The following is a 22,770-nucleotide window of genomic DNA, read 5'->3' on the forward strand; positions in this document are numbered from 1 at the left end:
TATCCGGTGTCCTGTGTGAATGTAAGTAATCTCTCTCTAATTCTCTCTTTCTCTCTTTCTTTATTTCCCTCTCTCGGAGGACCTGAGCCCTAGGACCATGCCTCAGGACTACCTGGCTTGATGACTCCACCTGGCCCTGCTGCTGCTCCAGTTTCAACTGTTCTGCCTGTGATTATTATTATTTGACCATGCTGGTCATTTATGAACATTTGAACATCTTGGCCATGTTCTGCTATAATCTCCACCCGACACAGCCGGGTACAGAAGAGGACTGGCCCACCCCACATAGCCTGGTTCCTCTCTAGGTTTCTTCCTAGGTTTTGGCCTTTCTAGGGAGTTTTTCCTAGCCACCGTGCTTCTACACCTGCATTGCTTGCTGTTTGGGGTTTTAGGCTGGGTTTCTGTACAGCACTTTGAGATATCAGCTGTTGTACGAAGGGCTATATAAATAAATTTGATAAGACACTAACAGCTTACAGACATTAGGCAATTAAGGTCACAGTTATGAAAATCTAGTACACTAAAGAAGCCTTTCTACTGACTCTGAAAAACACCAAAAGAAAGATGCTCAGGGTCGCTCATCTGTGTGAACGTGCCTTAGGCATGCAGCAAAGAGGCACAAGGACTGCAGATGTGGCCAGTGCAATACATTGCAATGTCCATACTGTGAGACGCCTAAGACAGGGAGACAGGACGGACAGCTGATCGTCCTCGCAGTGGCAGACCACGTGTAATAACACCTGCACAGGATCGGTACATCCAAATATCACACCTGCGGGACGGGTACAGGATGGCAACAACAACTGCCCGAGTTACACCAGGAACGCACAATCCCTCCATCAGTGCTCAGACTGTCCGCAATAGGCTGAGAGAGGCTGGACTGAGGGCTTGTAGGCCTGTTGTAAGGCAGGTCCTCACCAGACATCACCGGCAACAATGTCGCCTATGGCCACAAACCCACTGTCGCTGGACAAGACAGGACTGGCAAAAAGTGCTCTTCACTGACGAGTCACAGTTTTGTCTCACCAGGGGTGATGGTCGGATTCGCGTTTATTGTCGAAGTAATGAGCGTTACACCGAGGCCTGTTCTCTGGAGCGGGATCAATTTGGAGGTGGAGGGTACGACATTGTTTGGGGTGGTGTGTCACAACATCATCGGACTGAGCTTGTTTCCGTTGCAGGCAATCTCAATGCTTTGCGTTACAGGGAAGACATCCTCCACCCTCATGTGGTATACTTCCTGCAGGCTTATCCTGACATGACCTTCCAGCATGACAATGCAACCAGACATACTGCTTGTTCTGTGCCTGGTTTTCTGCAAGACAGGAATGTCAGTGTTTTGCCATGGCCAGCGAAGAGCCCGGATCTCAATCCCATTGAGCACGTCCGGGACCTGTTGGATCGGAGGGTGAGGGCTAGGGCCATTTCCCATTGAGCACGTCCGGGAACTTGCAGGTGCCTTGGTGGAAGAGTGGGGTAACATCTCACAGCAAGAACTGGCAAATCTGGTGCAGTCCATGAGGAGGAGATGCACTGCAGTACTTAATGCAGCTGGTGGCCACACCAGATACTGACTGTTACATTTGATTTTGATCCCCCCTTTGTTCAGGGACACATTATTCCATTTCTGTTCGTCATATGTCTGTGAAACTTGTTCAGTTTATGTCTCAGTTGTTGAATCTTATGTTCATACAAATATTTACACATGTTAAGTTTGCTGAAACTAAACGCAGTTGACGGTGAGAGGACGTTGCTTTTTTTGCTGAGTTCATGTACTTTATGCATATTTATATATTATATATACAGTATATATGTAGTATATCTGTTTTTCACTGTAACCGCCAACCACGGGAAGACCCAGGAGCCCTCTCTCAATGAGCGTATACAGCCAGCTGCTGCCATTCTGCTAATCATCAGATGAGGGGAGGAGAGGAGGTAGGGGGCTGATATGGGTCACTGGGGGGCTGCCTTGATTGGGTAACTTATTAATTTAAAATATATATAAAAAACGTTATAGTAAATACATGACAGTGGTCAGTTGTGTGAGTCAGGAGCTTGACCCAAGCCCATATGGTGCCTAAGTAACAAAAATAGTAAATTAATAATTACGTAATTTTTTTAATTATTATAATTTATGCTGGGCGGAGGGGTAGGAAAAAAATTAAAAACGAAGCTCCAGGGGCCTATTATTTCTTAGTCCGGTCCTGCACACTGTGTAAGGAACGCCCCGAATTGCAGTGTTCTCAGGTTTCAGGCCTTTTGGGCGGGTTTTAACTTGGCATTCATTCGTATAGTTGAGCTAGAACCTGGGAAGCCAGCCCGACCGTCAGCCGTCACGTTTCCTGTGCTCACAGTCCGCAGAAATAGAGTAATTGTGGAGCTGTAGCTACTCTTGTATCCGGAAGATACCTCTGTTTTAACGCAAGACAACTCAGCCTCGTCCAGATTTCAGGTATATCCGTCTTTCACATGCTATTTTCTCTGGTTGCATTATATTTAGCGCTAAATGTTCAAAGATGACTGGGAATGGCTATCGTTCGTTAACGACGTGCGACAGCATGCCACGGAAGAGATGCGCATAAGGGAGGGGTAGCTGGCTAACGTTAGCTAGCTAAATTATTTCCAGAAAGTGTTGTAGGTTTGTGTTAAGACTCATTGAGGTCAATCCTTTTCAGAAAGTGTTTGCATTTTCTTGTTTTGGTAGTGCTGTTTTTGCTGTCAGTCATTAGCTAACTAATGGGAATTGCTCACCACCACACCAAAGAAGTTGACATACTAGCTAACGGTTAGTTAGTTAGTTAGCTGGCTGGTTGGCTAGTTAGTGTTCTTGCTGTGTGGGGTGACACGGCCACAAGTCGCTGCCAGTGTCTTCTTGAGCAAGTTTCGCTAATTGACTTGTGGGCTGTGGTGTTCAAGCTTAAAATCATTATCACCTTGTACGACAATAGCTTTCTTTCTAAATTCATTTGGCGTGACACAGGATTTATTTTAGCCATATAATTTAAGCCACAAGTAAGTTGTCTGACTTTAATCGGGGTAACAAGATCTCCAGCCTTTTTCCATTTATGCCATTTGACATATATTCCTTTCACTCATTGACGTGAGTGTTAGCCAAAATTATAGCCACCCCACCCCTTCTCTAATATTTGGACAGGTATAGCTGCTGGTCTATACTAGGCCAACATCACCTGCTCTGATTTTGAATCACTGCTGAGGTGGCCTTGTCAACAGCGTTCTCTGATCTTTGCAGAGGGGGGTCTTACTTCATACTTTACCTTTTGCGATTTGTTGTTTTCACATCTCTCAAAATATTTACTACAGCATTCAAGTGCCAACTCCAGGGACATGCATGTGTTTTAATCAGTTATTCCAACAGGATATGTGGTATCTGGGATCACTTGCTTTTACAGCAGTAGAGACTTGATCAATGTGAATGCACTGTGTAGTTTACAGTGCTGTACGGTGAGACCCAAGTGATGTTAGGTTGTGTGTTATTCTTGGCTGGTGATCGTTTTCCTAGGTTGGCCAAAGAGGAGGATTGCCAATCTCGGTCCCCTAATGAGGACTGCAGAGTAGAAGCTGGATCTACAGGTGTAAAGGCTGTCTTGGTCAGTTGTCCCAAGTGAAATAGAACATTCTCTCCAGGGGTCCAAAACGTTTTAATGATTCTGTAGCAGCAGCACTCTGTCTCAGTGTTTTTAGTGACGCGCCAGAGTCTCCTTGGCACAGCTCTCATACCCACCTGATAAGCAAGATTACCTTTTACCTCCATTCCTCCAAAAATAGGTATAAGGTTTTTCCATGGTGGTGCTTTAGTGAATACAGTTGTTGCACAACAGTCACCAGGGATTTCTTGATGGCTTTTTATGTCCTTACTCTACAGTTGAAGTTCCTTTGTGACACCTGTTATCAAGTAGTTTATTTGGTTTATAATAAGCACACACACATACAGTAGGCCTATATATAATGTGAGGGAAGATGGCACTGCATGCCACAACTGCCTTGCCGCTTGGGCAGAGACACTGTCTCTGTTTGATAAGCTCACAGCTGTCACAGACTTGACACAGGCTGTTATTTACTGCATATAACCAATCTGCTCTGCCACATTGACCTGAGAGAACCTATCCTGCACGTAAAAATGGCGCTCTGATCAGTGCTGTACAGTACCCGTATGCAAACAAATTGGTTTAAGTGTGCAGACGAACTCGAGGGATGCCTCTGGCACTGACGGTGGAACACTGTTTCTGTCTGAACTCGGAATCAAATATGCTTCCCAAAAATAACATGGTCGCTGTGGTGAAACATTTATTTAGATGTAAATGGGATTATTAGGGTAATCGTTATTCTTACAAAGCATGTAAACGTTTTCATCAAACTATTATATTAATCTAACTATCCACAATAATCAAATTGTGTGCATGTAACCATACTTACTCACTGTTGGACAGAAGTGTTTTAGTGCGAGGTTTGAGTGTTACGTGTTTAATGATCTTGGTGGGTGATATCTGTTTTGAATAAGATATAACATTATCTTCTGTGTCAATCATTAACCAGTTATCTGTCTGAATAGCGTGATGTATCAACAGTAGCATGCCATCCACCCGGCCACTATCACTCAGAGATAAGACTGGTAAAAAAGAAAAATGGGCGTATTTAAACTCTTAAAGATGCACTATGTAACTTTTTAGGCGACCTGACCACATTGACGTATGTGCGAGATTTCTATGCTTCCTGTTCTGAAGTTTAGTTTTTGCGTGTCTTCCTTTTGGTTTTGTACACATGCTTCAAACAACTGAATATACAATATTTTTGGTTATGGAAAATATATCTCTCAGCAGTTTCGACAATACAATCATTCTCTACACAATGACTGCTTGTTTTGTCACAAACTGAATGTAGGCAAACTACTAGAATTCTAGCAACCAGGAAACGGCAGTGTGACTTCCGCATAGTGCATCTTTAAGTCAGGCTCATATCTGGTTAACCGGATATTAGTGATGCAATTTGATGTTGTGTAGAGAAAATTTCAATTGACTTTACTGGATCTTTGCCAGGAGTGCTCAACTCTGCTCTCTAGACCTTTCAGTAGATTGTGTGAATGAGAAGCAACTTTCATGAGAAAATAAAGTTTTAACCGTAAACCAGGTGTTATAGTAAAACACGTAAATTCTGGTCTTCATTTTGACTTTTTATTGCTAAAGTGATATATTTGGGTCTTTTTAGTAGTAAATCTAGCTGTTTGTTGTTCAACTTTACCATTGAAATCCCGATGTAGACTAGAGGCACTTTGAGAGGTTGCCTCTACGTCATCTCAAGGGAGGGGTTCAGTATGAAATACACTCCCATCTAGATGTGCTGGGTGCCACCAACTCAAGGCTTACTATAAACGCAGGTGACAGCGCACCTTATTTGGTAATGGTCTTGCTGAGTAGTGTGCAAATATATTTAGCATGATGCTTCCTTGACTAGACTACTGACGGTACACAAAATTCAAAAGGCATTATTGAGCATATGACCAATTTAAATGTTTTTGCTTAGTTTCATACACCTGTGCTTTTTTTAAAGAAGGAAACAAATACATTTAGGCAATGAGGATTGTACGTTTTTATATTTGTAGCTACATTCATAACAAGAAATAAATGACCATGGTGTTCATGTCAAAATGACATACAATTCTCCTTCCGTGGCCTCCAATTGCTCTTAAATACAAGTAAAACTAAATGCATGCTCTTCAACCGATCGCTGCCTGCACCTGCTCGCCTGTCCAACATACTCTGGGCGGCTCTGACTTAGAATACGTGGACAACTACAAATACCTAGGTGTCTGGTTAGACTGTAAACTCTCCTTCCAGACTCACATCAAACATCTCCAATCCAAAGTTAAATCTAGAATTGGCTTCCTATTTTGCAACAAAGCATCTTTCACTCATGCTGCCAAACATACCCTTGTAAAACTGACCATCCTACCAATCCCCGACTTCGGCGATATCATTTACAAAATAGCCTCCAATACCCTACTCAGCAATTTGGATGCAGTCTATCACAGTGTAATCTGTTTTGTCACCAAAGCCCCATATACTACCCACCATTGCAACCTGTACTCTCTCGTTGGCTGGCCCTCGCTTCATACTCGTCGCCAAACCCACTGGCTCCATGTCATCTACAAGACCCTGCTAGGTAAAGTCCCCCTTATCTCAGCTCGCTGGTCACCATAGCATCACCCACCTGTAGCACACGCTCCAGCAGGTATATCTCTCTAGTCACCCCCAAAACCAATTCTTTCTTTGGCTGCCTCTCCTTCCAGTTCTCTGCTGCCAATGACTGGAACGAACTACAAAAATCTCTGAAACTGGAAACACTTATCTCCCTCACTAGCTTTAAGCACCAACTGTCAGAGCAGCTCACAGATTGCTGCACCTGTACATCACCCACCTATAATTTAGCCCAAACAACTACCTCTTTCCCTACTGTATTTATTTTATTTATTTTGCTCCTTTGCACCCCATTATTTTTACTTTGCACATTCTTCCACTGCAAATCTACCATTCCAGTGTTTTACTTGCTATATTGTATTTACTTTGCCACCATGGCCTTTTTTTTGCCTTTACCTCTCTTATCTCACCTCATTTGCTCACATCGTATATAGACTTGTTTGTACTGTATTATTGACTGTATGTTTGTTTTACAACTACACAGAGTTACACATGGAGTATGTGTTGAACTGCTTTGCTTTATCTTGGCCAGGTCGCAATTGTAAATGAGAACTTGTTCTCAACTTGCCTACCTGGTTAAATAAAGGTGAAATAAAACTCATTGTATTGTTTCCCCATCTGCTATGACTGATTGGTGGCGTAGTCTGCTGAAACAGTTGGCTCAATGGTTGTGAGATCTGCATGTGGGATTAGAAATCTTTATTTGCCTTACAATATATTCATCCCGTGCACACACCACACACACACACTTCTAATTCTGAAAAGTGAGTGGTCGCCCTGGTAGTAGTTGTGGGTTTTTATACAGTACCCAAGACCAGTGAGTTAATTTGAGCATTGAAAAAGAGCTACTGTGTAAATACTGCAGTAAGGGTTGGGTTAAATTGAGCCCCTAATCATCATTATTGCACTTTTTCCTCCTCCAACACAGCAATAAATGTGATTTTAATTTGTATTTTTATTTTATTGTGCTCCATGGGGGATTCAAATTTACATCGCAATTGGCAATAATGTCAGGAACTCGGGCGTCTTACTACTTTGAGCTAATGGTGCAGACATATTTGCTCGCCATGCACAATTTTATTAGAGCGTATGCTTTAGTGAGAAAGTGTTGATCAGGTACAACAACGTTTACCCACCCCCAAAATGAATTCTTGTGAGCAATCCCCCCCCACCCAATGTTTTTTGAAGGGGTTAGGCAAAGGCTGATATTGGAGTTGAGAGTTAACCTTTAAGTAAAGCTCTTGAGCCCGTCGCTCATCTTAATGCCTGTGTGGATAAGACTGGATAAGAGTTACTTACAACGGTGGCGAGGCTGAGTAAGATGCAGGAACCAACATACTGTATGTGATTATGGGTGCATTTTGTAGATAGAAAGAGGAGTTTTTGTCTCAACTGGGGTCGGTGTTACTGGTGAAATTCTGTCCCACTAGTCGGTAGGTACTACACTAACTATGATGTAAATCTTCCATAGGTTGAGGAGGGTTGGAGCACACCTGACAAAATGGTGACCATTCCGGAATACTATAAGGGGAAGAATGTGCTTATCACGGGGGTGACAGGCTTCATGGGAAAGGTCCTGCTGGAGAAGCTGCTGCGGTCTTGCCCTGGAATCAAAGCCGCGTATGTTCTGGTCCGGCACAAAGCAGGGCACGCTCCCCAGGCCCGCATCGCTGACATGATCAACTGCAAGGTGAGCAGAGCTGGAGAAGGATAAAGGTCTAATGGGGCAAGCCAAAAGGGGATGTCTGTGGGGTGATGGATCATACGTTCTTGACCGTTTGTTACTGGAGATCTAAATCTCAACAATGCAGTAACACTGAAAATAACAAGTTGGAAGAAAAATGAATGAGAACAACATGATAAAGTAAATAAGCATACTATATACATGGTCAGTTCCAGGACCATATTTACAATGTGCTGGGATACTGGAGTGGTAGTTGGATATGTATAGGGGCAAGGTGACATCGGCTATGTGAGTGGGTATGTTTGTGTAGTCAGTGTAAATGTATGTGCATATTATGTTCATGAGAAAATAACGGCGTGTGTGTATTGAAGTATCAGTGTGTGAGTGCAAAGAATAAAACATAAAGGTCAACTCAATCCATGCAGCCATTTTGTTAGCTATTTATCAGTCTTCTGGAAGGGGAATAGAAGACTTGATGCACTGGTACCGCACGGCATGCGGAAGCGGAGAGAACAGTCTAAGTTGTGGGTGGTTGACGTCTTAAACGATTTTCCGGGCCTTCACCGTACCCCGCCCGGATGGCGGGGAGCTTGATCCCAGTGATGTAGTATTAACTAAAGGGATTGCTTTCTTGGAGTGCTTTCAAACCAAAACGCATCACTCCAACACATTGCTGTCATTAAACACATTGAGTATGTTAATTTTGATCCTCTTATTGGCAGTGAAAGTAGCATGATTTGAGTATTACATTTTTTTGCCAACTGTTGCAGCTGTTTGTATTTCAGCTTTTTGACAGGGTACGAGATGAGCAGCCAGACTTTGCTGAAAAGATAGTGGCTGTTAACAGTGACCTCACCCTGCCAGAGCTGGACCTGAGCACAGAGGACCAGGAAACGCTTGCTGACTGCATCAACGTAGTCTTCCACTGTGCTGCAACCATCCGATTCAACGAGCCTCTCAAGTGAGCCATTGTTTCTCTCCTAATTCTACTCCCCAGAGCTTTGCTGGACAATTCTGCAAGCTCAGATTTTTCTACAGGGAGATCTTGTCACTTGCTTCACCTGCAGAGAAATGACTCGCTTCCTTTTAGTACTTAAAGTGTAGGTTATCATTCTAGAAGTATTTCTAACCCTTCTTGTGTACCTGCCCATTGGTTTTTAATATTTTTCATGTCTTATGTGACATTTTTCTTCCTTCTCAGAGATGCTATGCAGCTGAATGTTCTAGCCACCCAGAAGATGGTGGCTCTGGCCCACAGAATGAAGCACTTGGAGGTGTTTCTTCACGTGTCCACAGCCTATGCCAACTGTGACCGGACGCTCATTGAGGAAGTGGTTTATCCACCTCCTGTTGACTACAAGAAGCTCATCGACAGCCTGGAGTGAGTCCAAGAAATGTGACTTGTTTTTCATAACCCTTCCCATTGCGGACTTGTTACCTTGAAGTTATTTGCAGATTGGTAGAAACGGAAGCCATTTATTATTTTTATTTTACTAGGCGAGTCATTTAAGAACAAATTCTCATTTTCAATAACGGTATTATTAAGATGACTGTCAGTAATACTATATACCAAGAGATTATAGTAATTTACAGATAGGCATGTTTGACTAATGCATAAGCTTGGAATTTCTCAAGGGTTCCTCAATGCCGCTTCATGGACTGAAACTTCGTACCAACACAGGGAGTGTCTCTGATTTTAAACTTAATGCAGTTTGGTTACTGATTGAAAGGCACGGCACTCATTTGTAAACTATTTAATAAGGACATTTGCTTTACTCAAAATGTTAGGTGGGACTTCTGACTTCTCTTGAAGGTGACCCAATATGTAACCCATGGACAAAACGGTCACCAGTTGTGTAAAAGTTATTGTTCTGTTGTAATGTTTCCACCCTTAAGTATTGTGAAAGGCATGTCAGAATCTCTTCAGAGATTTATGTGGGTGGGACAGTTAATCTCTGAAATATGTGTTTGGTCATTGTCAGAAAATTGCAATATAACTGACCTTTTGTGTGGATCTTCCAGGTTTTCTTCTACAAAGCAATGCAGAATTCTTTTATTTAAGTTTTTGCTGTCATTATTTTTTTTTTACAATTCAGTGTAAAATGAACTTTAAATGACTAAATCCAGATAAAGTATGTAGAAAAGATAATGGACATGTCTTTTTTTTAAATAATCATCTTTGATAACTAAAAATCACCAAAATAAAAGTTAGGCAGTCAGGGAGAAACTAAAATTCAAAACATGCATTCGGGAGAATTTGTGTCATGAAATTGGACCTCCATTGATTTTATGTTTGAGTCACTCAGATAGCATAAGCCATGGCAAAATGTGTGGAACTGCAGGAAATTGCTTTAAAACGGCAACATTTTTGACACTGGCCAACAGGAGGGCCTCTGAAATTGTTCTTCAGTGACTGCACCATTGGCCACTCTCATGGCCACACCCACCATCTAAGCTCAATTTTTATCCAGAAAAAACCCTGACTTCATTGTGTTTTCATGTTGGTTAGGTGGATGGATGAGAAACTGGTCTCAGCGATGACCCCAGGGCTGATTGGAAAAAGGCCCAACACGTACACCTACACCAAGGCCATGGCTGAGTACCTGGTCCAGCAGGAGTGTGGAAACCTCAACGTGGCCATCATCAGGCCCTCTATAGTAGGGGCCAGTTGGAAAGAGCCCTTCCCAGTGAGTGTTCTCATGTACTGAGCAGGCTGTCTTTTAAACGGGAGCTACTGTAACTGACTGTAGTAATTTACTCTGTATACTACTGGTGATAACATGTTTTCACTCTTCTTAGGGCTGGATTGATAATTTCAATGGACCTAGTGGAATATTCATTGCAGTAAGTAATGGAGAAAAGAAAGTGTGCCGAGTTCTCTTCTCTTATATAAAATGATCAGAGATCGGACCGCGATCATGACCACGTCAACATTGTGGCTACTCATTATAACCTGAGAAAGCACTTTCCGATGACCTAGTAATGAACCGGACACTTCTCTGCCCAATATAGGCAGGAAAGGGGATCCTGCGCACCATGAGGGCATCCAACAACGCAGTGGCTGACCTGGTGCCTGTGGATGTGGTCATCAATACCACACTGGCTGCCGCCTGGTACTCTGGCTCCCAGAGACACACCAGGTCAGTCGTGCGCACACACACACACTGGAGCTGGATGAATGATATGATTATGAAATGCAAATATTCCTTCCCGTTTCTATTTTGTCCCTTTTTGTGTCCACAGGCCTAAGAGCATATTGGTGTACAATTGCACGACAGGTGGCATCAACCCGTTCCACTGGGGTGAAGTTGGTATGAACCGCTTTCCTTATCTTACACCCGGAGTATATTTGGATATTTGTACTCAGATGGTCTAACAAAGCAGAATGATAAATTATGATTATCAGTTTTGCTTCTGAGGGCACACCCACTCTTATAACTGTAGTGAGTGTGAGCAGGTTTTGGTTTACTCACACACTCTTTGGGGTATTAAACTCCCTGGATTAGTGTTTACTGTACATATTCTAGGTAAGCCCTCATTGCAAATAAGAGTTTTCTTAACTGACTTGGCTAGCATTCAGATGTTACATTTTAAAAATGAATACTAGGCATCTGAGAAAGATCAACATTGTGCCAGGTTTAAAGGAAATGGGTGAAACTATAACATGACTCATATGCTTGAATGAAAGTGTATCAGTCATAAATCCAGTATTTGTTTAGTGGACTAAAGATGGATGGTATTTTCATAGTGCCATTTTGTATAGTTCCCTTTTAAGATGCTAACCTGGTGTGTTTGTAGTAAATGTCAAATATATTTGGTCGATATTTGCTACTCATTTACCGTAGATTGTGGTGCTGCTTAAATATTTCAGGTGAAATCACTTTTGTTTTTTTGTAACATTGCTTTTCTACATTCATTAGGCTTACTTTGAAGTCTAGATTTGTGGTGTTACGTAATCTCCCCAGACTCCTGCAATAACTTGTACGGTTAAATAATAATAATGGTTCAAAAGCACTTCAAAGATATATTGTCTAAACCAAAGATCTGGCTTTGTTGCTGCTTTGTTGTATGCTTGCCGCTTAGCTTTTTCTTTCTACTTTGGAGAAATGAGTTGTGCCAACAATTCACCCTGTTGAACCTTTTCTCCTAGAGTACCATGTAATATCCACTTTCAAGAGGAACCCCCTCGAGCAGGCCTTCAGACGGCCCAATGTAAATCTCACAACCAATCACCTTATCAATCAGTACTGGATCGCTGTAAGCCACAAGGCACCAGCCTTCCTTTATGATCTCTGCCTCAGGATGACAGGAAGAGAGCCCAGGTAAATGACGCCCCGCTCGGTCACACCCATCTCCCCCCCCCCCCCCCCCCCCCCCCCTACGCGTTCTCGCTCAGTGTAGCCCAATGTGTACTGTACCTGTGACGTGATGCTTCTGTCCGGTGTCATGGGGGTAAGGGTGCATAAGCCACCCATATACCATTAGGGCTGGGTTCTGCACTCTTACCCCTCTCGGTGTTACCTCGACCATGTCCTGGCATTGAATGTCCTTGTTAAAGGGCTCCTCCCTCCTGTGATGTCATATTCTCTCTGCAGAGTACTGTATAAACATGACCTTCAAGACCAACCCCTTAGAGCAGGCTTTCAGGCGCCCCAATGTTAACCTGCGGTCCAACCCCTTTACCAATCAGTACTGGACCACAGTGAGTCACACTCTACCCGCCCTGCTGTATGACGTGTATCTCAGGGCCACGGGTCAGAAGCCCCGGTAAGGTCTACTACAGTGCCCGTGCCCTCTCAACCCCCTCTCCCCTCCACCACTGGGTGTTGGTTGTGTGGCATGGTGGGTGGGGAGGAAGCAACGCCTGGCTGTTTGCTCGACTTCGTGGACTCGGCTGGCTGCTGACAGGCTTCTGTGTCGTCATGACAAGCATGGGTTCCTGTCCAAAGCATGCTGCAATAATGTTTGAGTTATTTTATTTTGTTGCCCTTTTTGTTTGACCTTTCTGCCTGTTACTGCATTTGTACTTTTTTGATGCAGTTGGAACTATTTGGCTTTGGAAGTCATTTTTTAAAAATGATTGTGGAATTACCTCCCTTTTTTATTTTTGTCGCCATTTTTAGTTTTTCTGAGCCGTGCCGTTAAGTCCGGTGTTTTCCCAAATTAGGGGTTGTGTGAGAGACTCTGAAATAAAAAACAATCGTGCTTGGTTTGTGGAACCTGAGTTTACTGACCGCTAGATGCGGTTGTAATAAACAGAGCGGTTCTATTTTCTTCTTACAAATCTGCGTCTCTCTTGAAAGATTTAAGCTACAAAATAATGACCCATCACTGAAAGATAAGACTCCCGGGAACACGTATGTGTCTTCTGTTACCCTCTCCAATGCCCACAAGTCGTGCATTACTCATTATAAGAGTGGACAAGGCACGAAGTCAGACTGGGGGTAGAGGGCATTATTAATGTTCTTTTCAACACAGATTATCATACAAAATTATTGCCTAATTTATCTTCTGAACTTCCCGATGCATTTCAGTCCCTTCAAACCATACTTTGAAAAGTATCTGTCAGACCGGTTTTGAAATAACTGTCATAGCCCCAATAAATAAAATACATTTAAAAAAGTTAACATTAGCCTTTGATTACATCACACTTTTTTTTTACATGGTGGGGTTGCAGATAGAGAAAAAATATATACAATCAAAATTGGGTCACAGGCCATAAAGTTTGGGAACCCTAGCATTAGGTCTTCTGAAGTGACCTGGGATTGATCGGTCCTCATTCTTGTTCTCTACTCTTCAATAATCTCTCCAAATGAGAGGAACCAGTGAACTAGTTGTCCTTTATTAATTGGCCCATCAACACTTCTATTCCTGGTGGTCCTATTCCTGGGCTTCATGAAGCACATTGTGGGCAGAATGGAATGCACTGGCAGAAATTGATACGCTCAGAAGCCAATGGCATATTGAATTAAAATGTATCAGTGAGTTGAGTGGGCCTACTCATAAACCCTACCTTTTTTTATGCGTTTCATTATGCATCCAGACCACGGTTCAGTCTAAATCAAGTTTTTGTTACCTGATAGACATTATTGATCCTCACAAGTTTACTGTAAAGCAGAAACATTTCAGCAATAATAAACTTCTGGTAACACATCTCAATTAGTGAAAATTTAACATTTTTGGTTGGCTGAAATGCATTTGGATTAGAATTCAACACTTTCTATGGGTGAAGTGAATAGATGGGTGTCTCACCCACTGAAAAACTAATACCTGATTTTCTAAATGGTCCACCATGCATGTTTTGTCACCTTCCTCTTGGAACACAATGTATCATGGAGGGGGAATCTGAGCTCTGATTACAAGCATGGTTGCTTTTGATGCAATTTGGCATGGCCATTAATCCTCAAACCAGTTTGTTCATGAAACTTTCAACTACAATTAGTACATGTTTTCCTAATGACGACAATGTAATTGGTGCACGTTTTAAAACCTTAAGCTACTGGCAGTCAGACATGCTCAGGTGCCCTCAAAGATTGGACAAGCCCTCCATTTACATTGTGTTCAACATGCAGTACATTCGGTAAGTATTCAGACCCCTTGAGATTGTTACGTTACAGCCTTATTCTATAATGGATTTTTTTGAATGTGTCTTCGGTCTCCACACTACCCCCTAATGACAAAGCAAAATCAAGTTTAGAAAATGTTGCTAATGTATAAAAAAACATAGCCGATCAGATTTACATAAGTATTCAGTACTTTGTTGAAGCCCCTTTGACGGCTGTTACAACTTCGAGCTTTCTTGGGAATCAATCAAATTTATTTATAAAGCCCATACATCAGCTGATGTCACAAAGTGCTGTACAGAAACTCGCCCTAAAACCTCAAACAGCAAGTAATGCAGGTGTAGAAGCACGGTAGGACGCTACAACCTTGGCACGCCTGTATTTGTAGAGTTTCTCCCATTCTTCTCTACAGATCCTCTCAAGCTCTGTCAGGGTGGATGGGGAGTGTCGCTGCACAGCTATTTTCAGGTCTCTCCAGAGATGTTCGATCAGGTTCAAGTCCAGGCTCTGTCCTTGAGAGTGCATCCTGTTTCCATTGATCATCCAATCAAGTTGTAGAAACATCTCAAGGAGTCCACTTGCAGAGATGGGAGAACCTTCCAGAAGGACAACCCATCTCCACAGAGGAACTCTGGAGCTCTGTCAGTGACCATCGGGTTCTTGGTCACCTCCCTGACCAAGGCCCTTCTCCCACAATTGCTCAGTTTGTCCGGGCGGACAGTTCTAGGAAGTATCTTGGTGGTGCCAAACTTCCATTTTTTTTAAAGAATGAACGGAGTCCACTGTGTTCTTGGGGACCTTCAATGCTGCAGAGTTATTGGTACCCTTTCCCAGATCTGTGCTTCGACACAATCCTGTCTCGGAGCTCTACAAACAATTCCTTCAACCTAATGGCTTGGTTTTTGCTCTGACATGCACTGTCAACTGTGGGACCTTGTATAGACAGGTGTGCCTTTTTTCAAATCATGTCCAATCAATTGAATTTACCACGGATGGACTCCAAGTTGTAGAAACATCTCAAGGATGATCAATGGAAACAGGATGCACCTGAGCTCAATTTCGAGTCTCATAGCAAAGGATCTGAATATTTATGCAATAAGGTATTTCTGTGTTATATTTGGTATACATTTGATAAATGTATAAAATATTATTTTCACTTTGTCCTTATGGGGTGGTGTTGTATAGATTGAGGATCAAAAATGTATTTTATTACATTTTATAATGAGGCTTGTAACAAAATTAGGAAAATGTCCACGATCTGAATAGTTTCTGAATGCGCTGTATGTGTCAACCTAACAATACTCAACCCAATGGAGACGGGTATGAGTTAGTGTAAATGAGCTTATAATACTCGTATGCTTACTCTTACCGGTGTTCTATTTTTCTATTCTAGATTGTGCTGGATTTATACAGTTCTTTATTTTAAAGCTGTGAAGTGTGCAAGGGTCAGATGATTGCAAATCTACGTTTCATCTATAGCGTTGAAATACCCTAATCTTTACTTTGGTAATGAATTGGCTTAGAGGGCACTTTTACCCTGTACAAAAATACTTTGAATAGGTCATTCTCATCCATTGTTCCATCTTGTCTGCTTAACAGACCTCAATCCCCCTGGTCTGTCCCTCTCCACGTCATAATCCGAATCCAGTTGGCTGGGGTTACTTTCCAGCAGTTGGATATTAAAGCTCAGTGCCCTTAAGGGTAAAATACGGCACTGTGCTGTCAGCTCTGTGCCATCTCCCCTTCTACCTCCTTAATACCTGTCTCTTCTCTGTTGCCATGGCGACCACCACTCCACGGCAGGATGATGAAGACCATCACCCGACTGCACAAGGCCATGATGGTGCTGGAGTACTTCACCAGTCACTCGTGGGTGTGGAACACGGACAACGTCACCATGCTGATGAATCAGATGGGCACTGATGACAAGCGGGTACGCTTTACGCCCACCCGCCAGTCACTGGCGCACACATACTTGTAGGACCCACACATACATGCATGGGTAGGACACACACACACACACACACTTGTAGTGTGGCAGACACAGAAATGCTATTGAACGAATGGAGTATGTTTGCATTTGTAGTACGAGCACAATTGAATAATTCAGCTTGGTTTTAAATGGAGTCATTGTGTTGGATAGTCAGGGCCTGGCTGAAATGTACAGTGGATGTACACTCAGTGGACAGTTTGTTAGGTACACCAATCCGTTCACGACAATGTTTGAGTCACTTACTACTATATAAAGCAGGAAGACCGGTATCGAGGCATTTTGTTACTGTTAGAATGGGACAAAATGAGGGACCTAGGTGACTGAGCGTGGTTTCTAGAGTTTACTGAGAATGGTGCCTGTGTCTGACCCTGTACTGGATGGGTGTACCTAATAAACTGTCCACCGAGTATGTTGGTCCAACACAGCAAGTGTAACACTTGAAGTTGTACTTTTTGTGTCAAATCTTCCTTGGTTCAACAAAACTTGCTCAATGTCCATCCTTACAGTATGAATCGCCTTTTATTTGTTTGTCCAGATGTTCAACTTTGACGTGCGACAACTCAACTGGGCAGAGTACATGGAGAACTACTGCATGGGTACAAAGAAGTATGTCCTGAACGAGGCTGAGTCAGGTCTGCCAGCCGCACGCAAACACCTCAACAAGTAAGAGTAATGTCTCTACCTGCACATGTTACGTAACACAACTATCCTCTTTATTGACAATTCCCAAGTGATCTTATTTAATTGTAATGGCATTGACTTCATGTTATTTTTCATTCTTTGATGCACACGCCTTTGTTGCCGAGGGTTAGTGGTTTGTTCACCAGCCCACAAAGGGTAATAACCTATCCTCAACTGCCTGACTGTGTTAAAGACCAACACTTTACATGTTGCATTTGTTTTTGTTCAGTATAGATACATGCAGGTTTTCTTATGTCATCTGTTGCCCGTGAAGACTAAATGAACCCTTGCTCACCAGGATGTCATAAATTCTAGAATGAATGCTTCAATCTAGTTGACATTGGTCAAGTTTTCTGTCATCTCTGCTTCTTTCACGGAACAAAGACTTGCACCGGGGAGAAAAGGCAATTTACTATAAGTATTTTCTGTGCAAAATGTTGTAAGGTTGTAAGGAAATAGAAAGCTGTGAAACCGACCCAACGTGTTTCTGATAAGATTTTAGTTAGACTTGGACGTGTATTTTATTCTGCAGGAGTTGAGAGGTTATAGACCTACTGTCAGTATCCATTTTACCCATCTGAATACAGTTCCCTTGACATGCCATAGGCCTATTTTAAGTCCCGGTCTAGTTACTGTGGAATTTGTATATCGCCTCTCAATCATCACACGCAACATAGGCGCTGCCTTCATCCTCTTTTACCACTTCACCAAATCTTTCCCAAACATTACTTTTCTAGCGCCCCTTCTCCTTATTTTCAACTTTCCATTTTGCAGCTTTTCTCTTACTGTGTTAAACATTGTACTTTTTGCCTCAGTGAATCGACGTTAACGTTTTCTGCCCATTCCCAAAAGCGCCAAAGAATAAAAGCAGAACCTCGATGTAGCCTATAGATTTAAAAATGGTGCTATAATTGTACATTTATGGATTATTTTTGGGGGGGGTGTTTTTCTCTTTATTCAACCCGACCGCCAAACACCCAGCCTTCAGCCACGGAATATTTCATGACCCTAAAACCATGCATTACTAGCACATATCTTTCTGCTTTTCTGGATCACCAGCAAAATATTTCCCTGGTATCCTCTGTTCTTCTAAAAGTGCTTGTTGCTCACAATATTCAATGGGTAAAGTTCTACTTAAATGTCCTATTCCTTCCGTGAATGCATGTTCACATGCAAGCTACCCAGGACATGTCATTGTATTTCTTCAGTTACCTCCTTCATAATAAAAATAAAACATTTTGTGTTCAGGTTGAGGAACATCCGCTATACGTTCAACACGGTCCTGGTCGTGTTCATCTGGCGAGTGTTCATCGCGCGGTCCCAGATGGGCAGAAACATCTGGTACTTTGTCGTCAGCCTCTGCTTCAAGTTCCTGTCCTACTTCCGAGCGTCCAGCACCATGAAATACTGAGGCCACGTGGCGTGTTCACCCTGAACCTATCCACCCTCTCTCCCTCCTGCCCGGCCCGCCTGCGGACAGCTATGCATTGGACAATGCTCTTCAAACCCTGGGACTATTTTCAGTCACATCAAAGGGAGCCTTCAGGATTTTGGCAATGACGCCCTTTATCTACTTCCCTAGAGTCAGATGAACTTGTGGATATCATTTTTTTTATGTCTCTACTTGCAGTTTGAAGGAAGTTGATAACTAGTGTTGACTGGAAGGCTGGTAACTGCTAGCAACGCGAGTAGATGCCATACACTTTGTCATTGCGCTAACGCTAGTTAGGGTTGGCTGGTGAAACTACCGCTTACTTCCTTCATCCTGGATGCAGAGACTTATACATTTGTATCCATGAGTTCATCTGACTCTGGGGAAGTAGATAAAGGGCTTCATTGCCAAAAAATCCCAAAGTATCCTTTTAAAGGTCTGACATACCATTCATCCTACTGTATGTGATGTGTCCCCTTCCCTCTGCAGTGTGTTCCCTGGTGGGTGAGGTAGTACTGCATTCAACTGTGATGTAGTAAGCATGAATCCAACCAGACCCCAGGTCCTGTGATGCTCCCCTTGCACAGTGATGGTCAGACAGAATTGTCATCGATTTTTCTCGGTTGGTTGTCATGGTCATTGAGCTCTGCTTTGCTGACTGCCCCAGGGTGGTCAGGCGGTGGCTTTGACTAACGGTTTAGATTTTCTTGCTTGAATAGGGATGAAGGCACCCATGTGCTCTATGCTTGCTGGTGGCAATGACTAATTCCCAATGACATGATCAAGCACAAGTTAGATGGTAATGAGATGGCATTTTTTTACTGTGCCTAAAAGGTTTTGATTATCTTGCATCAGCTGTCCTTGCAGAGCTCGCTTTTTATTTATTTTTTCTCCCTATGTTGCATTTAAGCCATTTCTGACTGGACTGTCTGCTTATGATTTCTGACCCAAATACCTCATCTCATGTAGCTCAGAACAGGCAACTGCTCAGAGGACTTGATGTTGGGGTCGACTGCTGTTCTTTACATTGGTTTTTACTGAGAACAGCTTTTAGGCAAAGCTGTGCTGATCTATTTAAGTCTTTTCCCATGTTGCACAATGTCATGGGCATTTTACTGCCTGGAATTCAAGCTTTGATTACGGCTTTGCGTCACGTTTTGCCTGTTTTCTAGTTTGGGATACTCCATGCATGGGAGAGAACTCTCCTCTTCCAACCCTAAACTCCTTTTATCTTTGTCTTGTTATAACTCTCAAAGGTGGTCTTTATCCAATGTTGGCCTGGGTTGGTTGTGCACATGGGACATTTTTAAATGTTTGTACCTCTCCCTTTTAAAAAAAATGTTTTCTTGTACATATTGTCTAAGATGTCAGACTGACAGCGCACTTTGTGGTTGTACATTGTATGTGTCCATTTGCCATATAGTTACTTATACCTACAAAACTCTATTTAGGTCGACTTCAAATCTGACTTACAAAGTATTTTTATGCTATTAAAATGTTTCATGGCTTTTTATTTACTAAAGAAAAAAGCTTGAGGAAACTAATCGAACTGAACCTACTTCAGCTGCTGTATACCATTTTTACATCTGATTTATTGCATCATGTTGGAAACTGTTGTCAGTTCTTTTTAAGTGTACAATGTTTCTGAATGTAGTTAACACAGCTTGACTCATTGCACAGCTCACTAAAAAGCTACCTATGATTCCTGAATCCAAATTAAGTTTACTGTAGTGGCTTGTATTTGAATATCGATGAACAAGTTGTCATGTCCATTGTAATAACTGTTTTGAGCAGCACATGTTGAATGGTATCCTTGCTTTTGTCGTCCCTTTTTCCTTGTGGTGTTGGATTTGAAGAATTTAGTGTGTAACAGTTGTTTATTTCTGCTATGTGGCTTTGCTATTCGTACTGTAGTATTGTTAAGCAATGGAACAGCAAATTCGGGGTTTATGAACTTGCCGTGCTTGTGGTGAAGTAAGAGAGTGGAGCAGACCCTCTACTACTTCATATTGTTAGGGATCCATGTTACTGGGTCATTCTAATGGTCTTTATATTGCACATCTCTAACATTTTACATTCGTTCTGGTTTTACAGCATATCACAATGCCCATCTGGACTGACATGATTTAACATATTCCTCTTGCCTTTTGTCTGCCTGCCAAATCTTTGTATTTTGTTGTCCTTTTCCCTCTTATTTTACAATGTAGTCTTGCAGAAAGAACTGTCCTATAAACCAATTTGTTTGCCATGACCCTCACTGAAGTCTCCCGAGGATGCGCTCTACAGTTTGAGGGTTTTAAAGTAATTGCCACTGTAAATGTAAAAATAATAATCAATGGGTGCCTTTTGTTTGTAAACCAAAAAGAAGGAATAAACTGTTAAATCCTCTGTGCGGGAAGTTTTGTTCTTGAAGCTCAGTATTTTATGTTGTTGGGTTGAAAAAATAACTCCCCATTAACATGGCTTTGATCGTACAAGATTTTTCTCACTCCAATGATCACTCCTTGGTAGAGAAGAGCTGGTAATACTGCTTGAGCATTCCAGTAATGCCTTCGGTTTAAATACCAGGTACAATCAGCAGGGATGGGCAACTTTGATGGGGTGGGGGCCACATCAAAATCTGAACTTATCATGAGGAGCCACAGTGACAGTCTTCTTACCCACACATGCAGTCAGCCGGCCCTAAGTGAATTTTGGTTTTCTGCCCCCTCAACAGCGGAGAGAAATGTTAATTCTACTAATTTCTTGCAATTATACACATTTTGCCATGGGGTGTGGCGAGAAATGCATTTTTTATTTTTTATTCTCCACGTTTTACCATGGGGGGGCGGGTCAGGAGTTGCCCATCCCTGAGCTAGAGAGATAAAGCTTAGCTTTATATAGACATCTGATCAGAATCTTTTCATGCTTAACAGATCTCCCTCACCACTTAGCATACCAGACATTTTGTCATGTTTCTCTGACTCTGTTCAGATGATGGATTTAAGTTTTAACACTGCCAGCCAGGGTTTGGTCCCCTAATATCAGGTTCACCAGGACTTCCAACTGGAGCCTTCTGGCTGTGCCAATTCCTTGGTTTACCGTTGTCGCCTAGACATTTGACCCAAGAGATTCCGCTATGATATCATTGCACAGGGGAGGTTTTGTTTTATGTGCAAAAGAGTTGATACTGCACAGGACTAGAACAGAGTCGATTATTTACTGTACTTAGCTACAGTAGCTGACTGAATTATACCTGCCCTAGAGGAATATGTAATTTAGTGACTTAAATAATTTTCTTATGGTTGGACTTGAACACATGACCCTGGCATTGCTAACACCATGCTTTTGCCACCAATAAGGCTGCCAATGTATTTAAGTTATTCATAGAATTTTCCACTAGGGGATAGAAGTTCAAAATCAATATTGCATTTGAACTTCAATTCTTTGTATTGAGGCAAATGGTGTATTTCTTTGTGTGATCATGGCATCAGAATATGTTGTGTTTTATGATTGGCCATTTAGCCTTTCCTAACATAGTCTGCTTCAACTAAACTGTTGTCTTCTGTTCGTGGAGAAGACCCCTACTGTTTTGAACTACATGTGGCATCTTTTCCACTTCTATAAATTGGCCTTGACAATGAATTGTGTGAAGTAAAGTAAATTGAAACAATGGAAAGAAAGCGTACCCAAATGCGCTTCAGCCCAGCTTGAAACAAAATCAGGTGCTCAAACAGAGGGACCCAAATCCCCAAAACATTCCTTACCTCAGGACACTTCAAAAAGTGCACTCTGTTTCTGCATAAATCATTGGATGTTTATTGACAGGACATGAACAGGCTTCCAATTAGAAACGTAAGCCTGTTCATGTCCCGCCAATAAATATCGGTGTTCCTTTCTCTTTATTTCCTGTGATAGTTCCTGCGACCTGGGGTAGGGAACGTTTTTTAAATTGAGACAATGTTGCCAACCTCCTAAATAATTAATTAACCCTAATGCCCTCTAAATCTCTTCTTTTACCCAAGAAAAGGCTGACATGAATGCAGTGGTGTTGACTTTGAGCCATAGAACGACAACAGGAAAGAAAGAATGGATCCCTATTGTAGGATGCTTTCAGATATTCACTCTTCACCCATTCTCAAAACCCATGATGGTCAAAATGCTCCAGAGCTTCTTAGCAATCTTCTGCCAGAGGCAGTTTCTAGAATCAGAATAATAGAATTAGA

The 22,770-nt window shown here is 42.3% G+C and overlaps 1 protein-coding gene across 3 annotated transcripts; it reads left to right on the plus strand.

Annotated features, from left to right (window-relative positions):
* Positions 1–2,198: 2,198 nt before the first annotated feature.
* LOC109889587 (fatty acyl-CoA reductase 1-like) lies at positions 2,199–20,957 on the plus strand. 3 transcript variants are annotated; one of them, XM_020481132.2, is made up of 12 exons: positions 2,199–2,452; positions 7,684–7,902; positions 8,682–8,857; positions 9,098–9,277; positions 10,406–10,583; positions 10,696–10,740; positions 10,909–11,036; positions 11,140–11,207; positions 12,047–12,218; positions 16,263–16,392; positions 16,988–17,115; positions 18,382–20,957. In XM_020481132.2, exons 2-12 carry the CDS (start codon positions 7,714–7,716, stop codon positions 18,542–18,544), a joined length of 1,557 nt encoding a protein of 518 aa, XP_020336721.1. In that variant the 5' UTR covers positions 2,199–2,452; positions 7,684–7,713; the 3' UTR covers positions 18,545–20,957. The 3 variants fall into 3 exon arrangements, with proteins under 3 accessions (XP_020336721.1, XP_020336722.1, XP_020336723.1); XM_020481133.2 differs by lacking the exon at positions 12,047–12,218 and adding an exon at positions 12,492–12,663 and having other exon boundaries at positions 18,382–19,420; XM_020481134.2 differs by lacking the exon at positions 2,199–2,452 and adding an exon at positions 7,449–7,552 and having other exon boundaries at positions 18,382–19,420.
* The last annotated feature ends 1,813 nt before the right edge of the window (positions 20,958–22,770 follow it).

Source organism: Oncorhynchus kisutch, linkage group LG4 (assembly GCF_002021735.2).
Source record: "Oncorhynchus kisutch isolate 150728-3 linkage group LG4, Okis_V2, whole genome shotgun sequence".
NCBI lineage: Eukaryota > Metazoa > Chordata > Actinopteri > Salmoniformes > Salmonidae > Oncorhynchus > Oncorhynchus kisutch.

Excerpts from the sequence above, each read along its gene's own strand:
- LOC109889587 (XM_020481132.2), top strand. The coding sequence starts at position 7,714 with ATGGTGACCATTCCGGAATACTATAAGGGGAAGAATGTGCTTATCACG. Across the intron at positions 10,584-10,695 it reads GTTGGAAAGAGCCCTTCCCA|GGCTGGATTGATAATTTCAA; the intron begins GTGAGTGTTCTC and ends CACTCTTCTTAG. Across the intron at positions 11,037-11,139 it reads GGCTCCCAGAGACACACCAG|GCCTAAGAGCATATTGGTGT; the intron begins GTCAGTCGTGCG and ends TTGTGTCCACAG.